This window comes from Mesoplodon densirostris, chromosome 17, assembly GCF_025265405.1.
Source record: "Mesoplodon densirostris isolate mMesDen1 chromosome 17, mMesDen1 primary haplotype, whole genome shotgun sequence".
Taxonomy (NCBI): Eukaryota; Metazoa; Chordata; class Mammalia; order Artiodactyla; family Ziphiidae; genus Mesoplodon; species Mesoplodon densirostris.
In genome coordinates this window covers 11,316,790-11,341,092 of record NC_082677.1, presented here as the reverse complement: position 1 = coordinate 11,341,092, position 24,303 = coordinate 11,316,790, and the positions used below count along the sequence as shown (strand labels likewise).

The following is a 24,303-nucleotide window of genomic DNA, read 5'->3' as shown; positions in this document are numbered from 1 at the left end:
CAAAGAGTTCGCCAAGTTGTGAATGCAAAGGAAAAGTTCTTGAAGGAAATTAAAAGTGCTACTCCAGTGAACGCATGAATGATAAGAAAGGGAAACAGCCTTATTGCTGACTGGAGAAAGTTTTAGTGGTCTGGATAGAAGATCAAACCAGCCACAGCATTCCCTTAATCCAAAACCTAATCCAGAGCAAGGCTCTGACTCTCTTCAATTCTTTGAAGACTGAGAGAGGTGAGGAACCTGCAGAAGATAAGTCGGAAGCTAGTAGAGGTTGGTCCATGAGATTTAAGGAAAGAAGCCATCTCCATAATATAAAGGTGAAAGGTGAAGCAGCAAGTGCTGATGTAGAAGCTGCAGCAACTTATCCAGAAGATCTAGCCAAGATAATTTATGGAGGCTACACTAAACAACAGATTTTCAACATAGATGAAATGGTCTTCTATTGGAAGAAGATGCCATCCAGGACTTTCAGAGCCAGAGAGAAGTCAGTGCCTGGCTTCAAAGCTTTAAAGGACAGGCTGACTCTTTTGTTAGAGGCTAATGCAGTTGGTGACTTTAGGTTGAAGCCAAAGCTCATTTACCATTCTGAAAATCCTAGGGCCCTTAAGAATTATGCTGAATCTATTCTGCCTGTGCTCTATAAAATGCACTAACAAAGCCTGGATGACAGCACATCTGTTGACAACATGGTTTACTGAATATTGTAAGCCCACTGTTAAGACCTACTGCTCAGAAAAAAAGGTTCCTTTCAAATGATTACTGCTCACTGACAACACACCTGGTCACCCAAGAGCTCTGATGGAGATGTACAAGGAGATTAATGTTGTTTTCATGCCTGCTAACATAATTTCCATTCTGCAGCCCATGGATCAAGGAGTCATTTTGACTTTCAAGTCTCATTATTTAAGAAATACATTTCAAAAGGCTATAGCTGCCATAAATAGTGATTCCTTTCATGGATTTGGGCAAAGTAAATGGAAAACCTTCTGGAAAGGATTCACCATTCTAGATGCCATTAAGAAGATTCGTGATTCATGGGAAGAGGTAAAAATGTCAACATTAACAGGTGTTTGGCTGAAGTTGATTTCAACCCTTATGGATGACTTTGAGGGGTTCAAGACTTCATTGGAGGAAGTAACTGCAGATGAGGTGGAAATAGAAAGAGAACTAGAATTAGAAGTGGAGCCGGAAGAGGTGACTGAATTGCTGCCATCTCATGATAAAACTTGAAGAGTTGAGGAGTTGCCTCACATAGATGAGCAAAGAAACTGGTTTCTTGAGATGGAATCTACTGGTGAAGATGCTGAGAAGACTGCTGAAATGACAACAAAGGATTAAGAATAGTACATAAACTTAGTTGATAAAGCCGTGGTGGGGTTTGAGAGGACTGAGCCTAATTTTGAAAGCTGCTCTATTGTGGGCAAATGTTATCAAACAGCACTGCATGCTACAGAGAAATCATTCATGAAAGGCAGCGTCAATCCCTGTGGCAAACTTCACTGTGGTCTTATTTCAAGAAACTGTCACGGCCACCCCACCTTCAGCACCCACCACCCTGATCAGTCAGCAGCCATCAACATCCAGGCAAGACCCTCCACAAGCAAAAAGATTATGATCTCCTGGAACTCAGATGACAGTTAGCATTTTTTTTAACAATAAAGTATTTTTACATTAAGGTATGTACATTTTTTAAAACACAATGCTATTGCATGCTTAATAGACTACAATATGATATAAACATTAAACATAACTTGTCTATGCACTGGGAAAACAAAAAATTCATGTGCCTCGATTCATTGCAATACTTGCTTTGTGGTGGTCTGGAACTGAACCTGCAATATCTCCAAGGTAAGCCTGTCTTCTCTCCTGTTCTCTTTATGCCTGACTTCCTTCTTGGTATCCCTGAGGAGCTGTCCTTTGTTGGCCAATTAAACCTTGTTGTTCCACAGGGGATCTGACTTTGGGCTACTACTCTTCTCTTTTTATATTCTCACTTTCCTTGGGTGATCTCAGAGGTTTAAATTATGAGTTCCATGCCCAACTTGGTTCTCAAATTTCAAACCATTCTATACATTTGAAAAATGTGGATACCCAACAGACCAATCTGACCAGTCACCTTCATTCTTCTCTCCCCTGAAACCCTGCGTCTTTACATTCCCAAACACATTTAACAGCTTCCGCATCATTTCTTCTCCCGGGACAGGTTCCCCTCGTTCTTACTCCTCACAACTGGTCAACTATCATGGTCCTTCACATCTTACCTCCTAAGAGTTGCTACAAGCTGCCCTCCTCTCCTCTTTCCTCCACCACCAATTTGCTCTCATCACCTCTGATCTGGACAACAGCCTCCTACCTCAAGCCTGGACATCCTAAAACCATAATCTGTACAGTGGCCTGAGTAATTTTTAAAAAAACATAAATTAGATCTTTTCATGCTTAAAAGTCGTTCATTGTCTCACTGTAGCCTTTAGGATAAAATACAGGTACCTCATGGCACAAAATGCCCCCCACCCCAGTAACCTTCAGAGATCTCTGCCTCATACTTCTACCCGAATAATTCAGACCTACTGTAGTTTCACAGAGAAGGGGGTAGTTTAGCATACTATGTTTACATGTTGTCTGTAACAACTCCAAATCTTTCTAAATCTTTTACTTATTAACTAAAAGGAACACCCATCCAGAATCCACATGGCGGTCAAGGGCCCTGTTTTGTGTTATCATGGCTTCCTTTGTAGATGTAGGATTTTTTTTTCTTTTCATTATCTGTCCTCCCTCTACACTGTAAACTCCTTGAAAGCAGGAACTTTAATCATATGTGTCTTTTTGCTCCAAGCACCCAGCATGTCTTGCCCACGGTAGATATTCAATATTTTATATTTGTTTTGTTTGGATAACCACATCCAACCTGAGTCAAGTTGGGATCTGGCAACAGAGAATAAGGACCCAACAGGTCCTTCCAGCTCTTATCTTTATTGTGTGTGATGAATTTTGACATTTTTCTATTTGAATCTTTTCTTTTCATTTTATTTCATTTACAAATAATGCTGGTAATAGTCCAAGTAATTGATGTGCTAACACACCAATGGGTTATAATTCAGGATTTAAAAAAAAAAAACCCAAAATAAAGCACTGATGTAGTAGAAGGAACAAGGGCTTTCGGAGAAAGAAAAGTGGGCTCACTTCTTGGCTCATGTATTGATATTTGTTATATGATCATAAATAAATACCACAATGTCTGACCCTAAGTTTCCACATCTTAGAATGAAGTATAATACCTAATTCATAGAGTTGTAAGGTTATCTGCCAGCATCATTTGCCCATCCACACTTACTCTTTACTACTTTAACTAGCTCATTCCACGCCCCCACCCCAAAAACTTGCTGGTGAATGAAGACTTATCCACACAACCCAATCTTAGATGCAAGATTTATTTATTTATTTATTATTTTTTTTGCTGTGCGCGGGCCTCTCACTGTTGTGCCCCCTCCCATTGCGCAGCACAGGCTCTGGACGCGCAGGCTCAGCGGCCATGGCTCACGGGCCCAGCCGCTTCACGGCATGTGGGATCTTCCCGGACCGGGGCACGAACCCGTGTCCCCTGAATCGGCAGGCGGACTCTCAACAACTGCACCACCAAGGAAGCCCGCAAGATTTATTTTTAAAGAAAGTGTTCTGTGGTATTTGGTTCTTAACATTCCTGTTTTAGATACAAATTGAACTGAAATAGCACTACAACTGTATTTAGCTGTTTCATCTGTTAGTGACTTAAAATGAAGGAAAAATTCAACAGAACTTTGAGGAAAAAACACATAAAACATTACTAGCTGTCATCTTCTGATCAATAAAACTGCCTAAACATTTTGTCTGGAAAGAAGATATTTAACAATATTTAGCCAGCAAACTGAGGCTGACTTTCTCTTCATTTTTGCTGATAAAAAGTTGTTCTAGATTTATATTTGTTGGACTGATGATTGATCTGATGGAGCATATTCTACTATAAATGGATTTCCATGTAAAACTTGTCCTTAGTGCTGACTGTTTATGTTGAGGTACCTTTGCAGGCTGTTGCTCTGGCTCCATAGCACTAAGTCATCGAAACAAAATAATTAAATAAATAAAATATCTTCAGTATGCAGAACGACTACTTTGTCCTTTTGTATGGCACTGCTCTAAATGTAGCGGCAAAATCAGTTTTTTACCTATTTGTGAATTAGTGCCAAATCAGAGGGAGGGCAGGGCACTCAGAGGTGAGGCAGTGATGAAACCTCACCTCTTCCTCTCCTCCAAGTCGCTAACGTCCAGAGTTCGGCATTAGGAAAACAGTTTTGTTATCTCACACTTTTTTTCCTCCAAGTGTGACAAATGTGGTGACCCATATGTTTTCAACAGGTGAATAATATCATCATCATATCCTTTTTAAAAAACACGACATTTGAAATATTAGCTGCCTACATATAGGAGAGAGATGGTCTATTGATAAGTGAGTTGAGTTGTTCACTGCCACTACTTTTCAGGTTGGTAGTAAGTATAACTACAAATCTGTAGAGGGATTACTTTGTGGGAAACTCTCCATACAGAGAAAACGGTAAAAAATAAAAATGGGTTTCAACTAGAACACTGTATTAGAAAGAATAGACCTCATCACTGTGGTCTGTGAAAGATTTGCAGCATAACAAAGAATGGCTTATTCTTAAAATAAAAAAAAAGATGTAAGAACATTATATATGAGCTGAATCATGGTTGACATCTAACAAACATAGTTGAATTATGTCCTTTTATTATATTTTAAACTTACAAAGTTTGGTTAGTGGGATGTTGTTACAGTTAAAAGTACCTTAAAAGTGTTTTTATAGACTATAGAATCCATGGTTGGAGAGGACGTACAGTTTTGGAGATGCAGAAAGATGGATACAGTAAAATATTTGCAGACTCTAAAATGGCCTTGTAGACATTGTAAAAATAATGAAGAAAGGCTAAGAAGGCTAGATATTCAAGGTGAAGCTTTTATTGATTTTCACAACTTTTCAGCCGCATTAAAAAATTAAATTAACTTAGAAGTTTAAGTATTTTAGCTTTTGTAAGAAATGGGCATGTGTTAATGTTGTCTCTAAGAGCTTTGCGAATTCTCTGTTTGAAGCTGAACACGAACCCTTTGGGTATACTATTTATGACTGCAAAGCAACTTCCTAATTCAAAGAGAGAAAAAAGACTTATAAAGACTCATAAGGCTTTTTCAACATCAAATAGCTTTTACTAAACAACATTTTGATGAGTTAAGTGTGAGTGAGTCAGGGACATATGGATTAAATTTCCCTTAAAACACATTTGGGTTTAAAAATTAAGGGGGAAATCCTGAGCAAAATGCATTTCAGAGAATCCAGAATGTTTAAAAGATATTTTCCCCTAAATACAAATATTAGGTTGATTCCAGTCTAGTTGGACTTTGTAATTAAAACATCTTAAGTGTAACTGTTAAGGAATTTTAAAAAATACTAGTTTTGTCAGGAAAAGAATCTTCATTAATCATATTAGAATTGGACTGTGTAGACTAGTTAGGCCTGACTCAAGCAGACATGATCTGAGTCAGAGTTTATCTCCATCTAGGAAACAACTGATCTTGTTCTCATCTATAGTATTTATATTCTTATTCCATTGAACAATTATAGTAAATTTTTTCTGTGCTTTCGGCTTATATTCCTTTTTCTTCTTTAAATAACACATTTCCCTGAAAAACTCTTAGTTTTTAGAATTTTGTTGTTCCTTTCATTTTATTATTATAATTTTCTAGACTCTTGAGTTCTTCCTTCTTGTATGCCCTATAAATAAACAACTTTGCCTCTGGTAGAAGAACATTTCAAGTTAGAACATTTAAAGGCCTAAATTATCTATCTGATCATCTTAATTGTCTACTTTCACTTTTTAGGGTAGGCATACTCTATACCATAATTCCTGGTTATTTGAGTTGCTGAGTAGGGGTAGCAGAGCTGATTCTCCTGCTGACTTTTTTTTTCCTATCAGTCTCCGAACCCCAGAGTTCTACATAGTCACTAAGTATTCAAAAACTGTTACTGAGTAAGTAAATGAATACGTGAAATGCAGTCAAATAGAGATTTAGGGAGGTAGGAATGGTCAACCTTAAAAAAATTCTAAGTAAATAAGCACGGGGGGCCAACTTTACAGTGATGGATGGTAATTAGAATTGTGAAGGTGATCACTTTGTATTTATACAGATGTTGAATTATAACGTTGTATGCCTGAAACTTTCATAATTTAAAAAAATTCTAAGCAACAGTTTCCTCCTCCATCCCTATCATTTGATACCTGCTTTTAGTTTGAATTGGTAGAACAGAGATTGTACAAAATGCAAAGAATTTGACTGTTAACAATAAGAAAAACAGTCCGAACAGCTACTGCCCTCTAAACATCAGTGAAAGTGCATGGGAACTGTGATGAGCTTCAAAGGTGAGTCACGTGGGGAAAGTGATTGTCATTTAGGAGAACCTCCCATTGACTCCCATTGAAATTCTATTTCTCTTAGTAAACCTCCCTTATTTCTATATTTTTCTCATTCTTAAATTCACATAATGCATTTCTTCTAAGTTTCAGATTCTTGACTTTGGTTAGAGTATGTATGCGTGTGTGTGTGTGTGCGTGTGTGTATGTGTAAAGGATTGTAAGTCTACCATTTTGAACCCCCCCCCACAAAAAATCCAACCCTTACACTCTAACACTTCTTCCCCATGTTGCTAGTTCCCTATACTAATTATTCTTTTTAAAATATTCAAAGTAACATTATAGTCCATTGGTTTATAGGACATCTTTTCCATGTGATAGAGAGTTATTATTTTTTTGATAATGTTAAAAATGGGGACCTTAAGAGACATTTAGTTAAAATGACATAATTAGTAGAAATTGGGATGGAACCAAGATTAGCTTAACTTTAGATGTTCATACACTGGAAAAGACAAGTAATGAGTTGAGTCATTATTTGAATGATTTAATTAGTATGAACATATGATCTGATAATTCAAGCTCCCAAATACTTAATTTCAAGAGCTCAAAAGTTTTATTTTGTCTCTTTGTTTTGGTATAAATTAACTAGATAATTATCTCAGCTCTGCAGTTTACCTATAATGAACTTTTTCAATGGGAACATTTTAAGGGCAAGTAATGTTAGATTTCTTCATGGTTCACATGGGATATGGTTGATAGCCTTAAGGAATTTACAGTCTAAAAGGAGGGAGAAAACATATAGAACAGCATCTACAAAACAAGGCTTTATGTAATAAGTGTCTTAAGATTAACATAATCAAAATTTGGGGGGCAGTTATAATAAAAAAGATAGATAATAACCAGCATTGGGAAGAATGTGGAGAAATTGGACCCTCCCACACTGCTGATGGGAATTAAAATAATGAAGCCACTTTGGAAAACAGCCTAGCAGTTCCTCAAAAAGTTAAAAATAGAGTAATTATTTGACCCAGCAATTCCATGCCTAGGCATATACTCAAGAGAAATAAAAAGTTATGTTCATATAAAATGTTGTAAATAAAAGTTCATAGTAGCATTGTTAGTTATAACAGCCAAAAAGTGGGAACGAACCAAATGTCCATCGAACATTTGAATGGATAAATGACAAAGAATGGATAAAAAAAATGTGGTACATTCACACAATGGAATATTATTCGCCATAAAAAAGATATACATGTAACAACATGGATGAACCTTGAAAACATCATGCTAACTAAAAGAAGCCAGTCACAAAAGACTGCATATTACATGATTCCACTGATGTGAAATGTGCAGAATAGGCAAATCTATGGAGACAGAAAGTAGATTAGTGGTCCTCTAGGGCTGTGGAGGAAGGATGGGAAAGTTGGGGGGAATAGCCAAAGAATATGAGATTTCTTTTTGAGGTGATGAAATGTGCTAAAATTGTGGCAATGGTTGCATAACTGTGAATATACAAAAATCATTAAAATCATTGTGCACTTTAAATGGGTCAATTGTATGGTATGTGAATTGTATCTCAATAAAGTTGTTGTCAAAAAATGTTATGGGGTGATAAGACTGGCTAGTGAATATTTCACAAAGTATTTTATTTAAATAGGTATAAAAAAGGGTAGAGCTTTTGATAGGAGGAGATAAGGAAGGGTGTAGATTAGAGATGTGTGAAGGATATTTCAGGTAAAATATCCTTGGACATAGGTGGTGTGGACCTGTAGAAAATCGTTTAAGTTATTTTTTATTTATTTATTTATTTTTTTTGCGGTACGCGGGCCTCTCACTACCGTGGCCTCTCCCGTTGCGGAGCACAGGCTCTGGGCGTGCAGGCCCAGCGGCCATGGCTCTCGGGCCCAGCCGCTCCGCGGCATGCGGGGTCCTCCCGGACCGGGGCACGAACCCGCGTCCCCTGCATCGGCAGACGGACCCCCAACCACTGCGCCACCAGGGAAGCCCTCGTTTAAGTTATTTGACATTAAATACAATGGTGGATTGTTGGTAATAACAGCTTACATATACATAAACAAAACATTTTTAACAACTTACAGAACTCATAAAGCATGAAGGACCATCATCATTAACATTAACTCAGAATTCCCTAAATTAGCAAAATTACTAACATTTGGAAGTAACAATAAAGGAATCCGTATGAATTCTAATTCTATTATGTAAAATATTTCTATTGTTACCCGCATATGTCACAGAACTACTACTCTAAAAGAAATGAAATACATTCTATTAGTGGGAGACAAGCTTTTCTATCAATTAAATTAAATCATTCACTTGTCAATTCACACAAATTTGAGTTAATTTTAAATTTTAGTTACTCGGGCTTCCCTGGTGGCGCAGTGGTTGAGAGTCCGCCTGCCGATGCAGGGGACACGGGTTCGTGCCCCGGTCTGGGAAGATCCCACATGCTGCGGAGCTGCTGGGCCCGTGAGCCATGGCCGCTGAGCCTGCGCATCCGGAGCCTGTGCTCCGCAACGGGAGGGGCCACAGCAGTGAGAGGCCCGCGTACCACAAAAAAAAAAAAAAAAAAATTTTAGTTACTCAATAATTACTTGAAGAAATAACCTGCCAAGCTAAATTTCAAATTAAAATAAATAATTGAGATTTTAGATTAAAATCAGTTGAATTACACAAATTAATTTCAATGTTTTAAGTAACAATATAATTAGTAAGTTGAAATTTTTAATTACATATGAAATCTTAGGTGCTAATTCACTTTGGTCAATCTCTACAAACTAAAAAAGCAATTAAAATAAATTAAGTTAGGTGTTATTAATGTAATAATTGATTGGCATAGTTCTATATTATAATCATATTAGCCATTTGCAACAATACATAATAAATTGAGTAATTACTAGTCATACATATTTAACTTGCCTCTTGAGATGAACAGCTTGGGAAGAAAGGGAACTAAAAGTGAAACAGAAAATTGTATGACATTTAAAACTGTAGAACTTTGTGGACATTGTATCTTTACTAAAACTAGAAAATTCCAAAGAAAATGGAGAAAACATGAGAAAGGGTCAATGTTTAAATACAGTTGTGCTGAAAATACCCTGTCAGATTTTTTTAACTTACTAGATGATTTTGGGGAACACATATATAAAACTAAAATGAATTATTATGCTTATTCATAAACTTCTAAGTATAGTATACTGGAGCCAGTGTAAAAATTGAGTTATAAACTGAGGATCTTGTTTTTTACATCATTTTAAGAGTCATTAAGTATATACACATATTTATTTAAAGACAGTGTTTGGTGAATTTTAGTTTGTGCCATATACTACATATTTTTAAGGAAATACATTATTTTATATACTTGTTAACCTTATGCAAGCTACTTAAATTTGTCTTGACCTCTATATCCTCATTTATAAAATTAAGGTAATAATAATTGTATCTACCACTCAGGATTGTTGTGACTATTAAATAGGTTATTGCACATGAAACCCTTCAAACACTGCCCGGTTCCTAGCAAGACATGCTGGCTATACTTCTTCCTCTTTTTTTTTTCTTTTTATAAACAGAAACTGATCCCAAGAAAGACATTATTATTTAGCAAATTTTGACTTCTGAGACAGAGATAACAATTATTTGGATAAGAATTTGTTAAAGCAACAAAAAAGTTATGTATTTATGTGGTTTAAAACTTACAGCTGGGGCCTCCCTGGTGGCGCAGTGGTTGAGAGTCCGCCTGCCGATGCAGGGGATACGGGTTCGTGCCCCGATCTGGGAGGATCCCACATGCCGCGGAGCGGCTGGGCCCGTGAGCCATGGCCGCTGAGCCTGCACGTCCGGAGCCTGTGCTCCGCAACGGGAGAGGCCACGACAGTGAGAGGCCCGCATACCGCAAAAAGAAAACAAAAAACAAAAAAAAACTTACAGCTGATTTTTTTAAAACCTAAAAATACTGGTTTATAATTAACTTCCAAAATTATTTTTATGTGACATTGTCACTATCATGGCAGTCCAGATTAGTAAGTAGGCTTCAGCATTTACTAAATGAATCTGTTAGACACCTATATATTATGCAGACTATTTCTGTGACTGTTACTTCTCCCTTCACAAAATATCCATCCCCTACTTCTTTTCTACTGCATTCAAAGTTCAGGGTCACATTTGTGCACTGCTGATTTAAACATGAACACTGTAGACTAAGTAGAAGATCAATATTTTAGGACAGTTTATAAGGTTTTTCAGATACGAGGATTCCACAGAAAGAGTATGAGTTAGGACTTGGTGGATAGGGAAAAGCACAAATCTGCTCAAAGAAAAATCTGTTTAAAAGACAGTAGTTGTAGGAGTATTGATAGAGACAGTTGGTTAAGATTTGACTTTTAAACAGTTTATTTCAAGCCTGCTTTCGTTGCTCTTTACATATTTTAACTTAATGTTATTTTGAGAATTTTGTTTATAAGCATAAATTAATATTAATAATTACTCAAGCTACCATTAAAAGAGAGAAATATAAAGGAGTCATTAATCATTACCAGATTTTGCTTCTGGTATTAGTGGGCATATCTTACCATAATAAACTTCAAGGTACTAGCCAAATTTGTATCAACTAATTATCTTTAGTGGGAACTAAAGACCAGAGATGCTAAACTAAACTGTATATAATTATTGAACATATCTGTGAGGATATGTGAATGAGGAAAGGCAACACATTATCTCAAAAGGTCAGAAATCGCATTTGTGAATTTTCTCTAGTTCTTTAGGATCAAGAATAAGACCAGAAAACAAGAAAACAATCTGTGGCAAAAAGAAATAATGGACTTCATTTGCTTAAATTGCCAAGTGGCCTCAGATAAAAATCTCTGAACTACTAAAAAACCCCACAAAAACAACAATACTAAAACTTGAACATTTCCTCAGGAATTCAAGGCAAACATTTGTTCATGGACTTAAGATTAGTTTTAAACAGGAAAAATCGTTTTCATGATACAGAATTGCTAATAACATAGGCCTATCCAGGAGCTGGTGTTAGAATAATCTTATTAAACGTTTTCTAGACGAGGAAGAATAACATTCCTCTCCAGCTTACAATTAACAATAACATCTTCTCTTTGGTAAAATGAGAGATTTCTAACTGGCAGAAATATTGTTGGAGACTTTCCTAAAGCATGCCAGGTAATTTTCAGCTCAGTTCTGGAAACAGGAGTGCTATTTTGTAACATAATAATGAACGTAAGTCCACTTCTCTATTGTCATCTGCTGCTCTAATGTTGTATGGGGTGAAAATATAGAATAGAGGTAAGATTCAACCACTTTTGAGACTCTAAGGCAGGAGTTTTTAGCCTGAGATCTAGGATATGATTCCACAGACTGGTTTCCAGGGGTCAGTGAACCCTCTGATACTGTGTACAACATTGTCTGTGTACCTTCATGCAACAATCTGCTTTCATCAGATTCTCAAAAGTGGTTTAAAAACCAAAAATGGTTATATGCCAACACTAAGGTATATATAGCCCATTGGGCCATTGTAGATGCTGCTCCAAATTGACCTTAGACGAGCACCAGGACCAAGTGAAAACTGAGGGTGGACAGGTGAAGTATGTCTCCTAGTAGTGGGGATTAGCAGTGTGGGGAGAGAGAAAAAAATCAGGGATGGGGAGGGACATCCCCAAGAGGGACAGCAGGAAGGAAGTGGCTATTTCAATGGTCACCTGCCCGAAGTGGCTATTTTTCACAGCTGTTAGCACGTTAGTCATATGTGAAGTCTACCACCCCGTTCCCCCCGCCAGCCCCCCAATTATTTAGGCAGTTAGATGGGGACAGTTTATGCTATACATTATTTCTCCTCTATTAAAAGTTGCTCTTCACTACACAGAAAGTAGGTGCTAGTCATTTATCGTTAGTTTGATATGTAGTTTCCTCTTTTCAATACTAGAAATGAGATAAATTATTAATGTTCACGTGACTGAGCATTGCTCCAACCACTGGCACTAGCTTATTCATCAGGAGATAGATTTTTAAATTCAATAACTTTGTGTGCATTTATTACTTACAACAAATACAAAAATATTTTAAAATTTACCTGCAAGATTGTCGATTTCCTTCTCTTGGAGCAGACTGACTGCATCGTCGTCTCCTTCCAGCATAAGCTCTGTCTCTGCATTCTGATTCACTATTGCTTGACTTCGGAATGTTTTCTTAGACTTGACTACATCTTCTTCAGTGCCTAATCACAACCAAAACATAATAATTTAGGTCATTGTGATTTACTTTCTTATAAATCCATTACTTTCTTACAAATATATGCTGCATTTACATACTACTTTCAATTATAGAAGATTTTTACCTTCTTTACCTTGTTTGGTCTAAATAACTCCATGAGAAAGGCAAGGGGTGTAATCACCTACTCTTATGTTGCAGATGAGGAACAGGCTGAGAAAGCTACATGCCTTGTTGGGGAACCTAGGACTTGCGACTCTAAGATCACTGTACTTTCTACCAAAAATCTGTACTTCACCACAAACTTGGTTTTCTGATCCATAAAATTAAACACTTTTACACAATTATACTTCAGTGTGAATTATATAATCAACTGATCAGGTAATTTTTTAAAGTAGATAAGTATGAAGAAAGCAAGAAAGCATTCACATCTGAAGGGAGAAATGGTTGTTACTGGTAAGCTACAGAAAGGCAGAGTAAGGAATGATGTAGACATATAATGTACATCAAAACAGCTATTTCCTTAGCAATGGATGAAATAAATAATGGCTTTCTAAAGTGATATCCTTATTTTGATATAAAAAAATAGTACAAAAGGCCAAAATTCAAACACACAAAAAATAACTCAGAAAAATTGAAATATAGCAAGAGTCGACCTAGCATTAACTTATTAATCAACGCGCAGGTTAGAAATTACAACACATTTAAATCTCTCATGGATTTGACTGCTTAACAAATATTTCAATATTTGCATTCAAATATCTGCTTTGGCAGGTGCCATTGAATCTGAAATTATCTGAGCTACAAGTAAATTATATGTATACAGCTAAGAAATACCTTTATTTCACGTCACTTGAAGTTGGAATTCAATGTGGAAGAAAATGGTGTAATTTACTGTGTTCTAGCTTTAGTATTAGGATATAGGCTTCAAGGAGCAGCATTAACTAGAAAAACACCTTCACATTTCATTTGGTATAGTGGATATATTCCTGAATATGGGAGTCTAATAAATCACTGCTACACATTTTTGTATCATAGTTTTAGGGGATGTTATGGTATTGTGTACACATGCAATTACTCTGCAAATCTTGTCATGCCTTTGGCCAAAATCCTCTCCAGTGAACAATGAATACTTCTGGTCAATTCTCCTAGGCCCAGTACAGGACTTCCAACAGTCCCTTACTGCCTGTGGATATTTGCTCAACCATTTTTTTGGACGTGCATCTCGCTGTGGTAAAACTTGCATTGTAAACCAGACTCTTAGCTTCTTTCTTTGCAGCTTTCACATTTCTTTTTGTTAGTGACTCAGAACCAATTCTGTTTGCTAAAACATTAACAAATTGATGCAAAGGTAGCCCAGAGAGGAGTAAAAAACACATGTTGAGGAACACAGCATGTCATGACAGCACTGTAGAGTGTCACTGGCTGAGAGGTACCATCTGTCATCCTAGCTCTTACTGGACAATAGCATCTAGAGAGCATGGTTTAAATATAGCTTAACAATATAAAGTAACAGATTGTTAAATATATCTTTCAATAAATACTTCAGAGACATACAGATCAATGCTACATGGAAGGTGAGGGGAATTAAATGGCTTATATGTGTAGTCTTCTTTCACTGGCCCACAGATGATTCTTATTTCTGGAATAAAAGCTTGAGGATTGATTACTGAATGCTCCAGAACCTTATCTTAATTTCATTTGGATTCTTGGTGATATAAAGCCAGCACAACAGTAACCTTCTGGGGACAGCTATCTTTTTTTTTTTTTTTTTTTTTTTTTTTTTGCGGTATGCGGGCCTCTCACTGTTGTGGCCTCCCCCGTTGCGGAGCACAGGCTCCGGACGCGCAGGCTCAGCGGCCATGGCCTCACGGGCCCAGCCGCTCCGCGGCATATGGGATCCTCCCAGACCAGGGCACGAACCCGTATCCCCTGCATCGGCAGGCGGACTCTCAACCACTTGCGCCACCAGGGAGGCCCTGGGGACAGCTATCTTTATACGTTGTTTGCTTCTTGGGTAGTAACTTAATTTGAGGAACTCGGAGCTTGCATCATCTGAGAACAAAGAGGCAAATCCAGTGATTAACAACCAAGAAATCTCTCCTGAGGTCTTTATAGCCATATTTCTACTAGACATCATCAGCTGGATATTCCTAGTTCCATGTTTCCCTAACTGAACAAATTATCTTTTGCTTCTTCACCTCCTCCTGTTTTGATCTACCCACTTAATTAAGCCACAGACACAGGATTCATCCTGTAAGGTGACGGACTCGACCCATCTCAAGCCATCATCATTCTGGTTTAGAAGGCCTTAATAGCTCCCTTATTCACACCACCCTCCATACTTTTGTCAGAGTATTATTATTAGACACTAATAAGTTGAGAATATTTTCCTGCTTGATATCGTGTGTGTTAACTCCTCCCAATCAACAACACTCAGTGCAAGGTTCTACTCTAGGATACAAATCTAAACCCCTTAGCATGACTGATTAAGGCCTTTTACCCTCTCCTTACCAATTTTGTCTTAGTTTTTCTTACTCCCCCATGAGCAATACTGGACCATTTACAGCTTCCAAAATACGTCATGTTTTCTCAGACCTCTTTACCTGTGCTAAAAGTATTCCCTCAATATGGTATGTCCCTTCCTTCCTCCTTTGTTTGGCTAATTCTCACTTAACCTTCAAAACTCACCTCCTTTCCTAACCAAGCCATACTTTCACAGTCAACACAGAACTCAACCACACTGAGTGGGTGCTATCTGTTATGTGTATGTCTTCTCCACTGGGCTATAGCTCATTCTGCAGCCTCAGTGCCTGGTTCTCAGCAGGTGTGCCATGAACACTTGCTGAACGGAAGTCCAAGTCGACCCACCCAGAGTTCCCCACTCTGATTTCTTAAGGCAGGTTTGTGTGCACTCTCCCACATGCTGTTTTTTCTGGCCATGCAGCGTGGCATGTGGGATATTAGACCCCAACCAGGGATCGAACCTGTGCCCCCTGCGTTGGAAGTGCGGAGTCTTAACCACTGGACTGCCAGGGAAGTCCCATCCCTTATACTTCATAAATGCTGCTACTCTAGTAGTTATATGTATTATAATCGTTTGTGTGCTTGTTATCTCCATACAGCCTGGAAGCTCCTTCCTTGAGGACTAGAAACATCCTTCTGTCTTTGTAATCCCAGTTATTAGCACGCTGCCTGGGACACAGCAAGTCCTCATAAATACTGAATAAATGAATAACCTGAGACATAGAAGTTACCTCTGGATATATCTTAACCTGAAGATTCCAGGATATCTCAGAGATTCTTGGTGAATTGCCTTCAGTTTGAGCGCTTATTGAAGAATCTATGAATTCACATGAAAGGGAACTTGGTTCTTTACATGAAATAGTCAATAAAGCCCTTTATGCATGAGTCAGCTTAATAAAGCAAGTTTTTCCTTGTATCACAACTGTGTGCATTCTGCTTTGTCTTTTTTAAAAAAGGCTTTACATTACTCTTGTGTTATTAAAAATATAAAATAAAATTTTCCAATAAAGAAAATTTAGTCAAAGGACAGTGAGCTCTCAAATGTATATTATATTTGAGAAATGTATATTCAATTTTACCCCCTCTAGCTTTAAAGCAGTAAAACAATTATGTCTTCAAAAGATATGTAGTAAACTAATCCCTACCAACACACCAAACTTATCATCCCTGTTGAAGTGTTATCAGTTTGCAGCTCAGTAAACTTCCTGATTTTTATGATACTGCACCAAACATTTATCTAAATGAAAGTGTATGAGATCCAAAGGTGCTTTTCAATCACAATATCCTTTATGAATTAGACTTTCATTTATCAAAATTACAGGCAAAAAGAGGTAAGGTCTCAAAGGGCTGTCTCATTACAAGGCTTATAAACACTGTCCTTAGAAAGAATTGGTTTAACACTCAGCAAATCAAAATCTGATTGGGAAGAGAATTTATTTGAGATCATCTATCTTCAGAAGACATGTTGGACTGAGTGCACTTCTTGGCCTCTTTAGCCATTCATCAGGAAATTAACAAGCGAGTACCACAAACCACCAGAATGCCTTAGCTTTGAAAATGTGAATTATGTGTTAAGCTGGATAGGCTAGACCTATACCCTTATTTTTTAAGAAAACATTAAAATCCCATAAAATTTGAAAGGTTTCAGAATAAAAAATTCCACCAAATTATAGATTAATGAAGCCAAATCCAAAAATTACACTTATTTTCCACATCATGTTACAAATAGCAAATACAGGTAAACATCCTATACACATTAAATTTCTTAGTAAGTAAATATGCTTAAAGCTCTGTATGTGAAAATGTCATCTAATATAGAATACTGCATTACATGAACCTAAATGAAGCTCCTCTTTTGTAATATTTCTCTTAATAATAAGGATCCACGTGAAACAAAGTATATTTTAAAAGTGAAGTAACAAGAAAACTATGTTTCTGCTTTTAGTACTGTTATTATACTCTAGCATTATTACTACTATAATAATAATTATTATTAATTATCATTTAAAATTATATTGTTATTTTAAACAAGGGTAAGTTAAAGTATAGAAGTGATAAATTGGAGACTAACTTATCTTGATAATATTCAGAGAATATGTCTAACTGGAAAGTCTGGGCAATTAAGGCAAAGAAATTTCGTTTGCCCATCATGTCTTTTTCTATTGATACACATAAACAGTTGATGTAAAGAAAAATACTATAAAGTAGTTTATTTCTGTTTAAGGAATTATTCTATAGACAACTCTAAAACATCTATACCAATAAGGAAAAAAGTAATTTATAATAATAGGGAAACAATAAATCATGTCTGTGTGGTTAATGCACAAAGAGAAAAGATATAAACCCATAACAAGCCAATTTTAGTGTAGCAGGGGCTTCTTACCAGTTTTATATTATAGTTATCATTTATTTTCCATTGAGTATAGAAATATGGCTTTAATTTTCATTTATTAAAATGATACATGAACATACATGTGTATCTACCTACCTACTATCTACCTATATTATGTATATCTACTCTGTAAGAACACATTTTCCATGTTATTTGATCTGTACAATTTAAGTACATGGTGTAAGACTCATGAGCTGGCCCCTGCTTATTTAATATCTCACTAATTTACCGATTTGACCTCTTCACACTTTATATTCCCCAAGAGCTGAATGCTTTTGTTCCCAAACATGCCACACTGTTTCAAACCTTTAGGTCTGACATGTGTAATTTCTTTTACATGGAATTCTCTTACCTGCTCTGTCGTTCAGAATTCAGTTTAGTTGATTATTCTCTTCACTGTATAAATTTTGTATCTTATAAGTCAAAATATATTATTTTTTGATCTTTTTCTGAAGTCTTTTATTTAGGTATTCTCGTATTAGATTTTAATTCCCAGTGTATCGAGTGTCAAAAAAAGTGGCAATCAATAAATATTTGTTGAGTGAGCACATGAAAATACAAACATAATTTGCATATTAATCATTTTATATGTTCAGTACTTAAGAAAAGTTACTTTTCTCTTTATGTCCTTTACAGTCTCCTCATAAATGAGTAAGGTGGACTGTGTGATTTGCAATTCTTACTTTATTTTCCCTGCAAACATCCATTAAAAACGTATTTTAAAAATATATCCAGACCAATCTCTTAACCTCAGTTTCCTAGCCCATTGAAAGAGAACCAAGTATTTTTTAACTGAACTCTCACAGGATTATTGCAATGTTGAAATGAGACAATGGATGCTGAAATACTGTGAAATGTGTGAATATTATTTATATAATAAGCTCTCAAAATGTTTGTTAAAATGTTGATAAACAAGAGTATTAAAAGTTTACTAAGTACATAATTTAAAAATGAACAAGAATACAACCAATGTTTTATTGCTTACAATAATGCTGCCTAAGATTTATATAAAGGGGGAAAAAAGCAGGCTGATGTGAGGATTTAAAAACTCAAATAAGATAATGGATGCGTCTAAGGTCTTATTAGCACAATACCTAGTCAATAATGAGTATTCAACAAATAATGGTTTCCTTTCCTTCAACTGGGATTAATCTTCTTCCCTCCACCATGCTGTTGTAACACTGTTTATATTCATTACAAGGCAACATGAGCCTTCAACACCTCCCCTAGATAGGATAATTCCTGAAGACAGCAAGGATAGCGTGTAGGCAGGTACCATGAAGTGTTTGTAAAGCTGAATGGAGTGTAAATAGCTTACATTAAAAACTGATTTTCCCTCAATAACCATATTATTCATTTAAAGATATTATTAAATAAAATTACATAAGCATCAATATATTTGACATGCATTTTTGATTTTGTATATAGGCATCTTAAGAATATAAGTGTTCTTAATATCTTGGATAAGGAAAAAAAACTGCTTTCTCAACAAAGTTGATATCGCAATTTGTTTTAGAGAATTATATTGATGAGCCATTTAATACATACTTTTCTTCCATCATTGGAAGGAAACGGGAAGAATGGAAATTTAGTCTCATTTTAATTTTATCTAAATGTAATATCAGGAAATTCTAATGTTTCTAAACATCTTGAAATCAGTTTAAGATGGCAGTCTTTTTTGGAGGAGAAATTCTTTTCAATATACACCATTTCACAACATTTTTAGCTTGGGAAATGTGTTTTGACAAAAATCTCCCCTTACGTAAGAGAAAATGCTGCAATTCATTTCCAAACCTAAATACTTCTTTTAGGAGTATTAATGACACATAAATACTTTGGGAAATTTTAAATAGACATTACTTTTTCTCATTAAAGCTGAAATCAGAGCAACAAATATCTTTACAGAACAGCGCTTTTAGTAACTCCAATGATATTATTTGATTTCCACTAAAAGGAAAAGATTTTAAGATAAATACTCCCAACTAATTACATTAGATATGGTGATATGACCGTGTGCAATAATATGTATGAATCAATCTATTACTGAGAATTTTACAATTTTGAACATTTTAAACAGATGAAAGAATGGTTTTTGTTGTATTGAGAAACCTAACACTCAAAAATGTTTTATGTCAATCTTAACGTGAGATAAAAGCAGTAGTACATACATAGAACAAACTTCACTGTAACAATCATTTACTGAAAAGTAAGTATTTTTCTTTGTAAATAATTTAAATTCAAAATTAAATTTTGCCTTTGACGTTATAGCACAGACATAGTATTTCCTTTCTTAAGTAACGTAAATGATGATGACATAAAAGGAAAGACCTGCTGAAGGCCAAGAACTGAAAAAAAAAATCATCTTCTGTATAGAACAGGATTAAAGAAAAAACAGTCTTTGCAATAGAAAAATCCTAATGGTAAGGACTGTTAGTGATACTGAATAAAAACACTATTGGAAAGAATGATTGGAAAACTCAGGTATCTTTTTTCTCTTTTATATTTGATGTTGAATCAGGAGCCTCACTTTATCAATACAAAATCTTTTTATGAAAGCAAGTATTTCTATAAATGAAATAGACTGTTTCTATTCAAATAAACAATTTCTATTTGTTGTTTCAAACACACTTTAAGTAAAAATCTGAATAGTTATTGACTAAATTTAATTAATACAGATAAAAAATCTGGACAGTTTACACATCAAATTCTTCCTTTCTTAGTTGTGGGTATTTTAGTCTGAATGCATTGGATTTAACCATGGTTCTCACTTCAATTCATTTCTGTTGACAGAGAATATATTTTGTAATTCAAAATAGATATTATCTATATCACCATAAAACTACCAAGATACCAGCTTCAAAGTTATAATGAGTTTGATTCAGAAATGGTAATGCTTACCTGAATCAATAATTGATATTTATGGTCCATTTTAATACATCGTTATATCACATAAAATTAGAGTACAGCATGAGTAACTTGTACAGACTTTTGATTGTTTTAAACTAGACATAAACATTACATCTGCAGGTAGGCTGTTCTCTGAAAAGCTTGAAGAGCTTATTTCAATGGCAGAGTAAATACCCAGAATTAGCAATACGGACATTAATTAAGATGGAATGTTCACAGATTATTATTCTAAGTGGTAAGTTCTTATTCACATTAGTTATGCTTGTAAATGATTTACTGGACTATAAGAAATAAAAGAAAATGGCTACCTAACATCAACAGTTATTGCTCTGTGGAAAAGGACATCAAGGACACTTGCAAGTAAAAGAATTGGATCAATATTAACGTGATTTTCATTTCATGCTTCCCCAACTCCAGTAAGCTGACAATATACTCTGATTATGTGAACTGCCTCAGAGTAACACAGAAAAGGTTATTAGAGCAAGAGGTGGAAAGGGAATGCACTTTTTATATTGACAGGCCTGCTAATAGAGTATACTGATTTTCAAAGACATGCAATGCATTTTTACAATTTGGTTCTGACAGCAAAAACGGAATTTCATTTATTCCTAATTCAAAATATTCATATATAAGCAATATTTCTTAGAGCAGACTAACAAGGGGGATATTCATAAATAGCATTTTTAAACAGTAAAAATGCAATTAAAAAAGGTACAAGAAAATATTATTGAATTTAAGTACAGCATTATGTAAGTATGAAATGCTAACTTAATAATCTTAATGGAGTGAATGTAGAAAACTGCATTCTATGCTTTTTAAAGGAAATTTGATATGCCATATTTTAAAAATATACATGATGATAAATGTAGAATCTCTGTGGTAGGAGAATATTATGTGGTAGGATTTTGATTAGCCATTAAGTTAGGGTGATTTTAAAATATTTTAAATAGGATTTCATTACATTGAAAATCACATGGCACACTTTACTTGTGGAAAAAAGTGCTAAAACATAGAGAAAACTTGGACTAGTTTGGAACCCTCTAAATATAAAGAGCAGAGATAATGCATTATTCATCTTCGTGACTGTTTGAGTACATAGCATAGTGTTTGGTCCCTATGTTAAAGTATGCTTAGAAAAAGACCAGCAGGAATAAATACATTAAAATGGTAAAGGCAGCTATCTTGATGGCTGTCTATGAGTGACTTTTTCCCCCTTCTTTAAATTTTTTTTGCGTTTTCTGGATTTTCCACAATGACTGTATCTTTTCAGGAGGGAAGGTGGAAGGAAGGAAGGAGGGAAGGAAGGAAAGAAGGGAGGGAGGGGAAAACAAACAAAGGAAAGAAACTTTTCATCGTGAGTCAAGAGGGGTAGATGGCCAATGAGTAGCAGAATGGAAGGAAGAAAGTTTTGGATACTCTTGGAGTGAAAGAAAAGATGAACTGGACAGCTTGAATGAGGGCTGAAAGGGTGGGGAGACTTCCCCTGGCAGTGGATGGCATTAACCTGGGGAATGATGCTTGGTGTTTCTTTTCTAAGCCTGCCACAAAATGCAGTGTGGAAAATTTACTTTAAAACTCTGAGAAATGGGGGGTAGGATATGTTTTGGATAGATAAGCAACTGGTTCAGAGACATGGAAGGAAGATGTAATTAACAGGAATTTCTCTTTAATTATTAAAAATGGGATAGCTAAGAGATGGTGCTGGTATAGGTTATGAAAGCACTTTTAAAAACACTAAAGACATTTTAAATTATGTTTTTATAAATGACATTGAATGCACAGTCTGTGAACGACTCTAAGTTCACCTGTACTGATAAATCTCTGTGGATGACAGGCTGTATGAGTGGGCCAAAATTTAGCAGGTAAACTTTTAGAGAGGGGAAGTTCAATAATGCTCATGCACTTGGGAAAATTCCAAATTTATCTACAGCAACACACTGTATAGGAAAATCACGGTATTTAGACTGAGATTTTGCTCTATCTACCATTTATTAGTTAGCATGCCACTTAATTTCTATAGTCTGTCATTTTCCCAAATAAAAATCCTTTAATAGCTCTATTGACAGATCCCTTCACAGTATAGTTCCAAGCAGCCTTTTCAGCTCATCTTTGTATGATCTCCCCACACTATCTTGTGTTCCATCAAGCAGCCCCATTTTCATTCCCTGGACACATCATGTTGTGTGGTCCCTTCCTCCATGTTACCACCACCTCACTTACTGTCTTGGGTAGATATCCATTTATCCTTTCAAGTTTAGCTAAAATTTATTTCTTCAGTTAGCCAGCCCTCTCCATTGAGTTTGCATAACATTTTTAATACACCTTGATGAAAATATCTATCATACTGTATTTTAATTATTTATAAATGTAATTTTATGTACACTTTATAAAAATTAGTCTAAAAATATAAGCAAGATGATGAGCAGTTCCATGCCACTCAGCAATAGATCTATTAATATAATTTTGTCAGCTCCTTATCTTTAGTGGCTTTTGATGCTCTAACTGGAAATAAAGTACAGACATAAAAAACGTATTTCAGAATTTGAAAATATCGTACTTATAGACCTATTCCATAGACTATCATACTTCAATGCTGTTATTGAAAAGGATGAATGAATGTGGTTAAAATACTGTGTATGTACCTTGAAATGAATGAATTATCAATTAAATAAAAGATAGCAACTAAGCACAAAAAATTGTATTAACGTGGATGCCTTAAATGGAATAGGTGAAAGATATGATTCCTGTCCTCAAGTGTTTTTTCTTTTATCTCAGAATATAAAATACTTAAAATCAAAATACTTTCTGATAACTTACAAGGTGACCTATTACCAAGTGCAAAATATTGAGGTCATTCAAAGAAGTAAGTTAGGGTCTTTTATGCCTCCATGTCTTGGAAACTTCTGTTATTAACTCTGCTCTTCCCTGCTCACCTGGTAAATTCCTAATCTTCTCTCAAGTCAGTTCATAAGTAATTATTTCTGTGAAGCTGACTCCAAACTAATAGGTCCAGCGTTAGTCACCTTCCCTGTGTTCCTTTATGAAGTACCATCTCCCTCTACGAGAACTGCTTATTTCTTTCCACTAGACCAGGATTTTTCAACCTAGGTACTACTGATGTTTTGGGCTGGATTTTGGTTGTCATTCTGGGGAGCTGCCCAGTGAATGGTCAGGTATTTTAGCAGAATTCTTGGTCTCTACCCTTTAGATGCCAGTAGCACACGCTGACTTCCACCCCTGTTGAGACGCACTGCACTAAACTATGTGCTGTGAGAAGGCGGAAACTGTGCCTCAGGCTCTGTATTCAACATTTAGTGCATGCATGGCATGTACAAGATATTCAATAAATGCTTTTAAATTAATGAAGCCACTTGATTCCTCTGAATCAGTTTAAAGCCGTCCATCTGAAGCTTCACATAAAAACAGGGGAGTTGTTAAAACCTTTGTTGATATGAAAATGCTGTTACACAAAAACTTTAAAATATGTTTTATAAGCATATTTTATAAGTCAGCATTTATATAATCCATTTAAATTATTTTAAGAGACTATAAAACCATAGGGTGAAGATAAGACTGTATTAAAATATGACACTGGCATCAAAAAGAGCTGAAAGATGACTCCATGTATGTCTTCCTCTCACTTGTAAAAAATTTACATCATTAACTTTTCAATAAATTATTTTAACAATAATCAGATCATCTATTTCATTCCAGATATGAAGATTTAATTAATAATACACCAACTAAAATAGACATATCAATGAACAGTAAGAAGACGTTTGCTAGAGACTACA

At 35.6% G+C, this 24,303-nt stretch overlaps 1 protein-coding gene across 1 annotated transcript in view; it reads right to left on the bottom strand.

Moving 5' to 3' along the window:
- The window catches only part of NBEA (neurobeachin), a 610,373-nt gene that overhangs the window by 214,019 nt on the left and 372,051 nt on the right, over positions 1-24,303 (bottom strand). Inside the window, exon 39 of the mRNA XM_060080316.1 lies at positions 12,548-12,691. Within this exon, the coding sequence (XP_059936299.1) occupies positions 12,548-12,691 (144 nt within the window). The remainder of the gene's footprint in view (positions 1-12,547; positions 12,692-24,303) is intronic.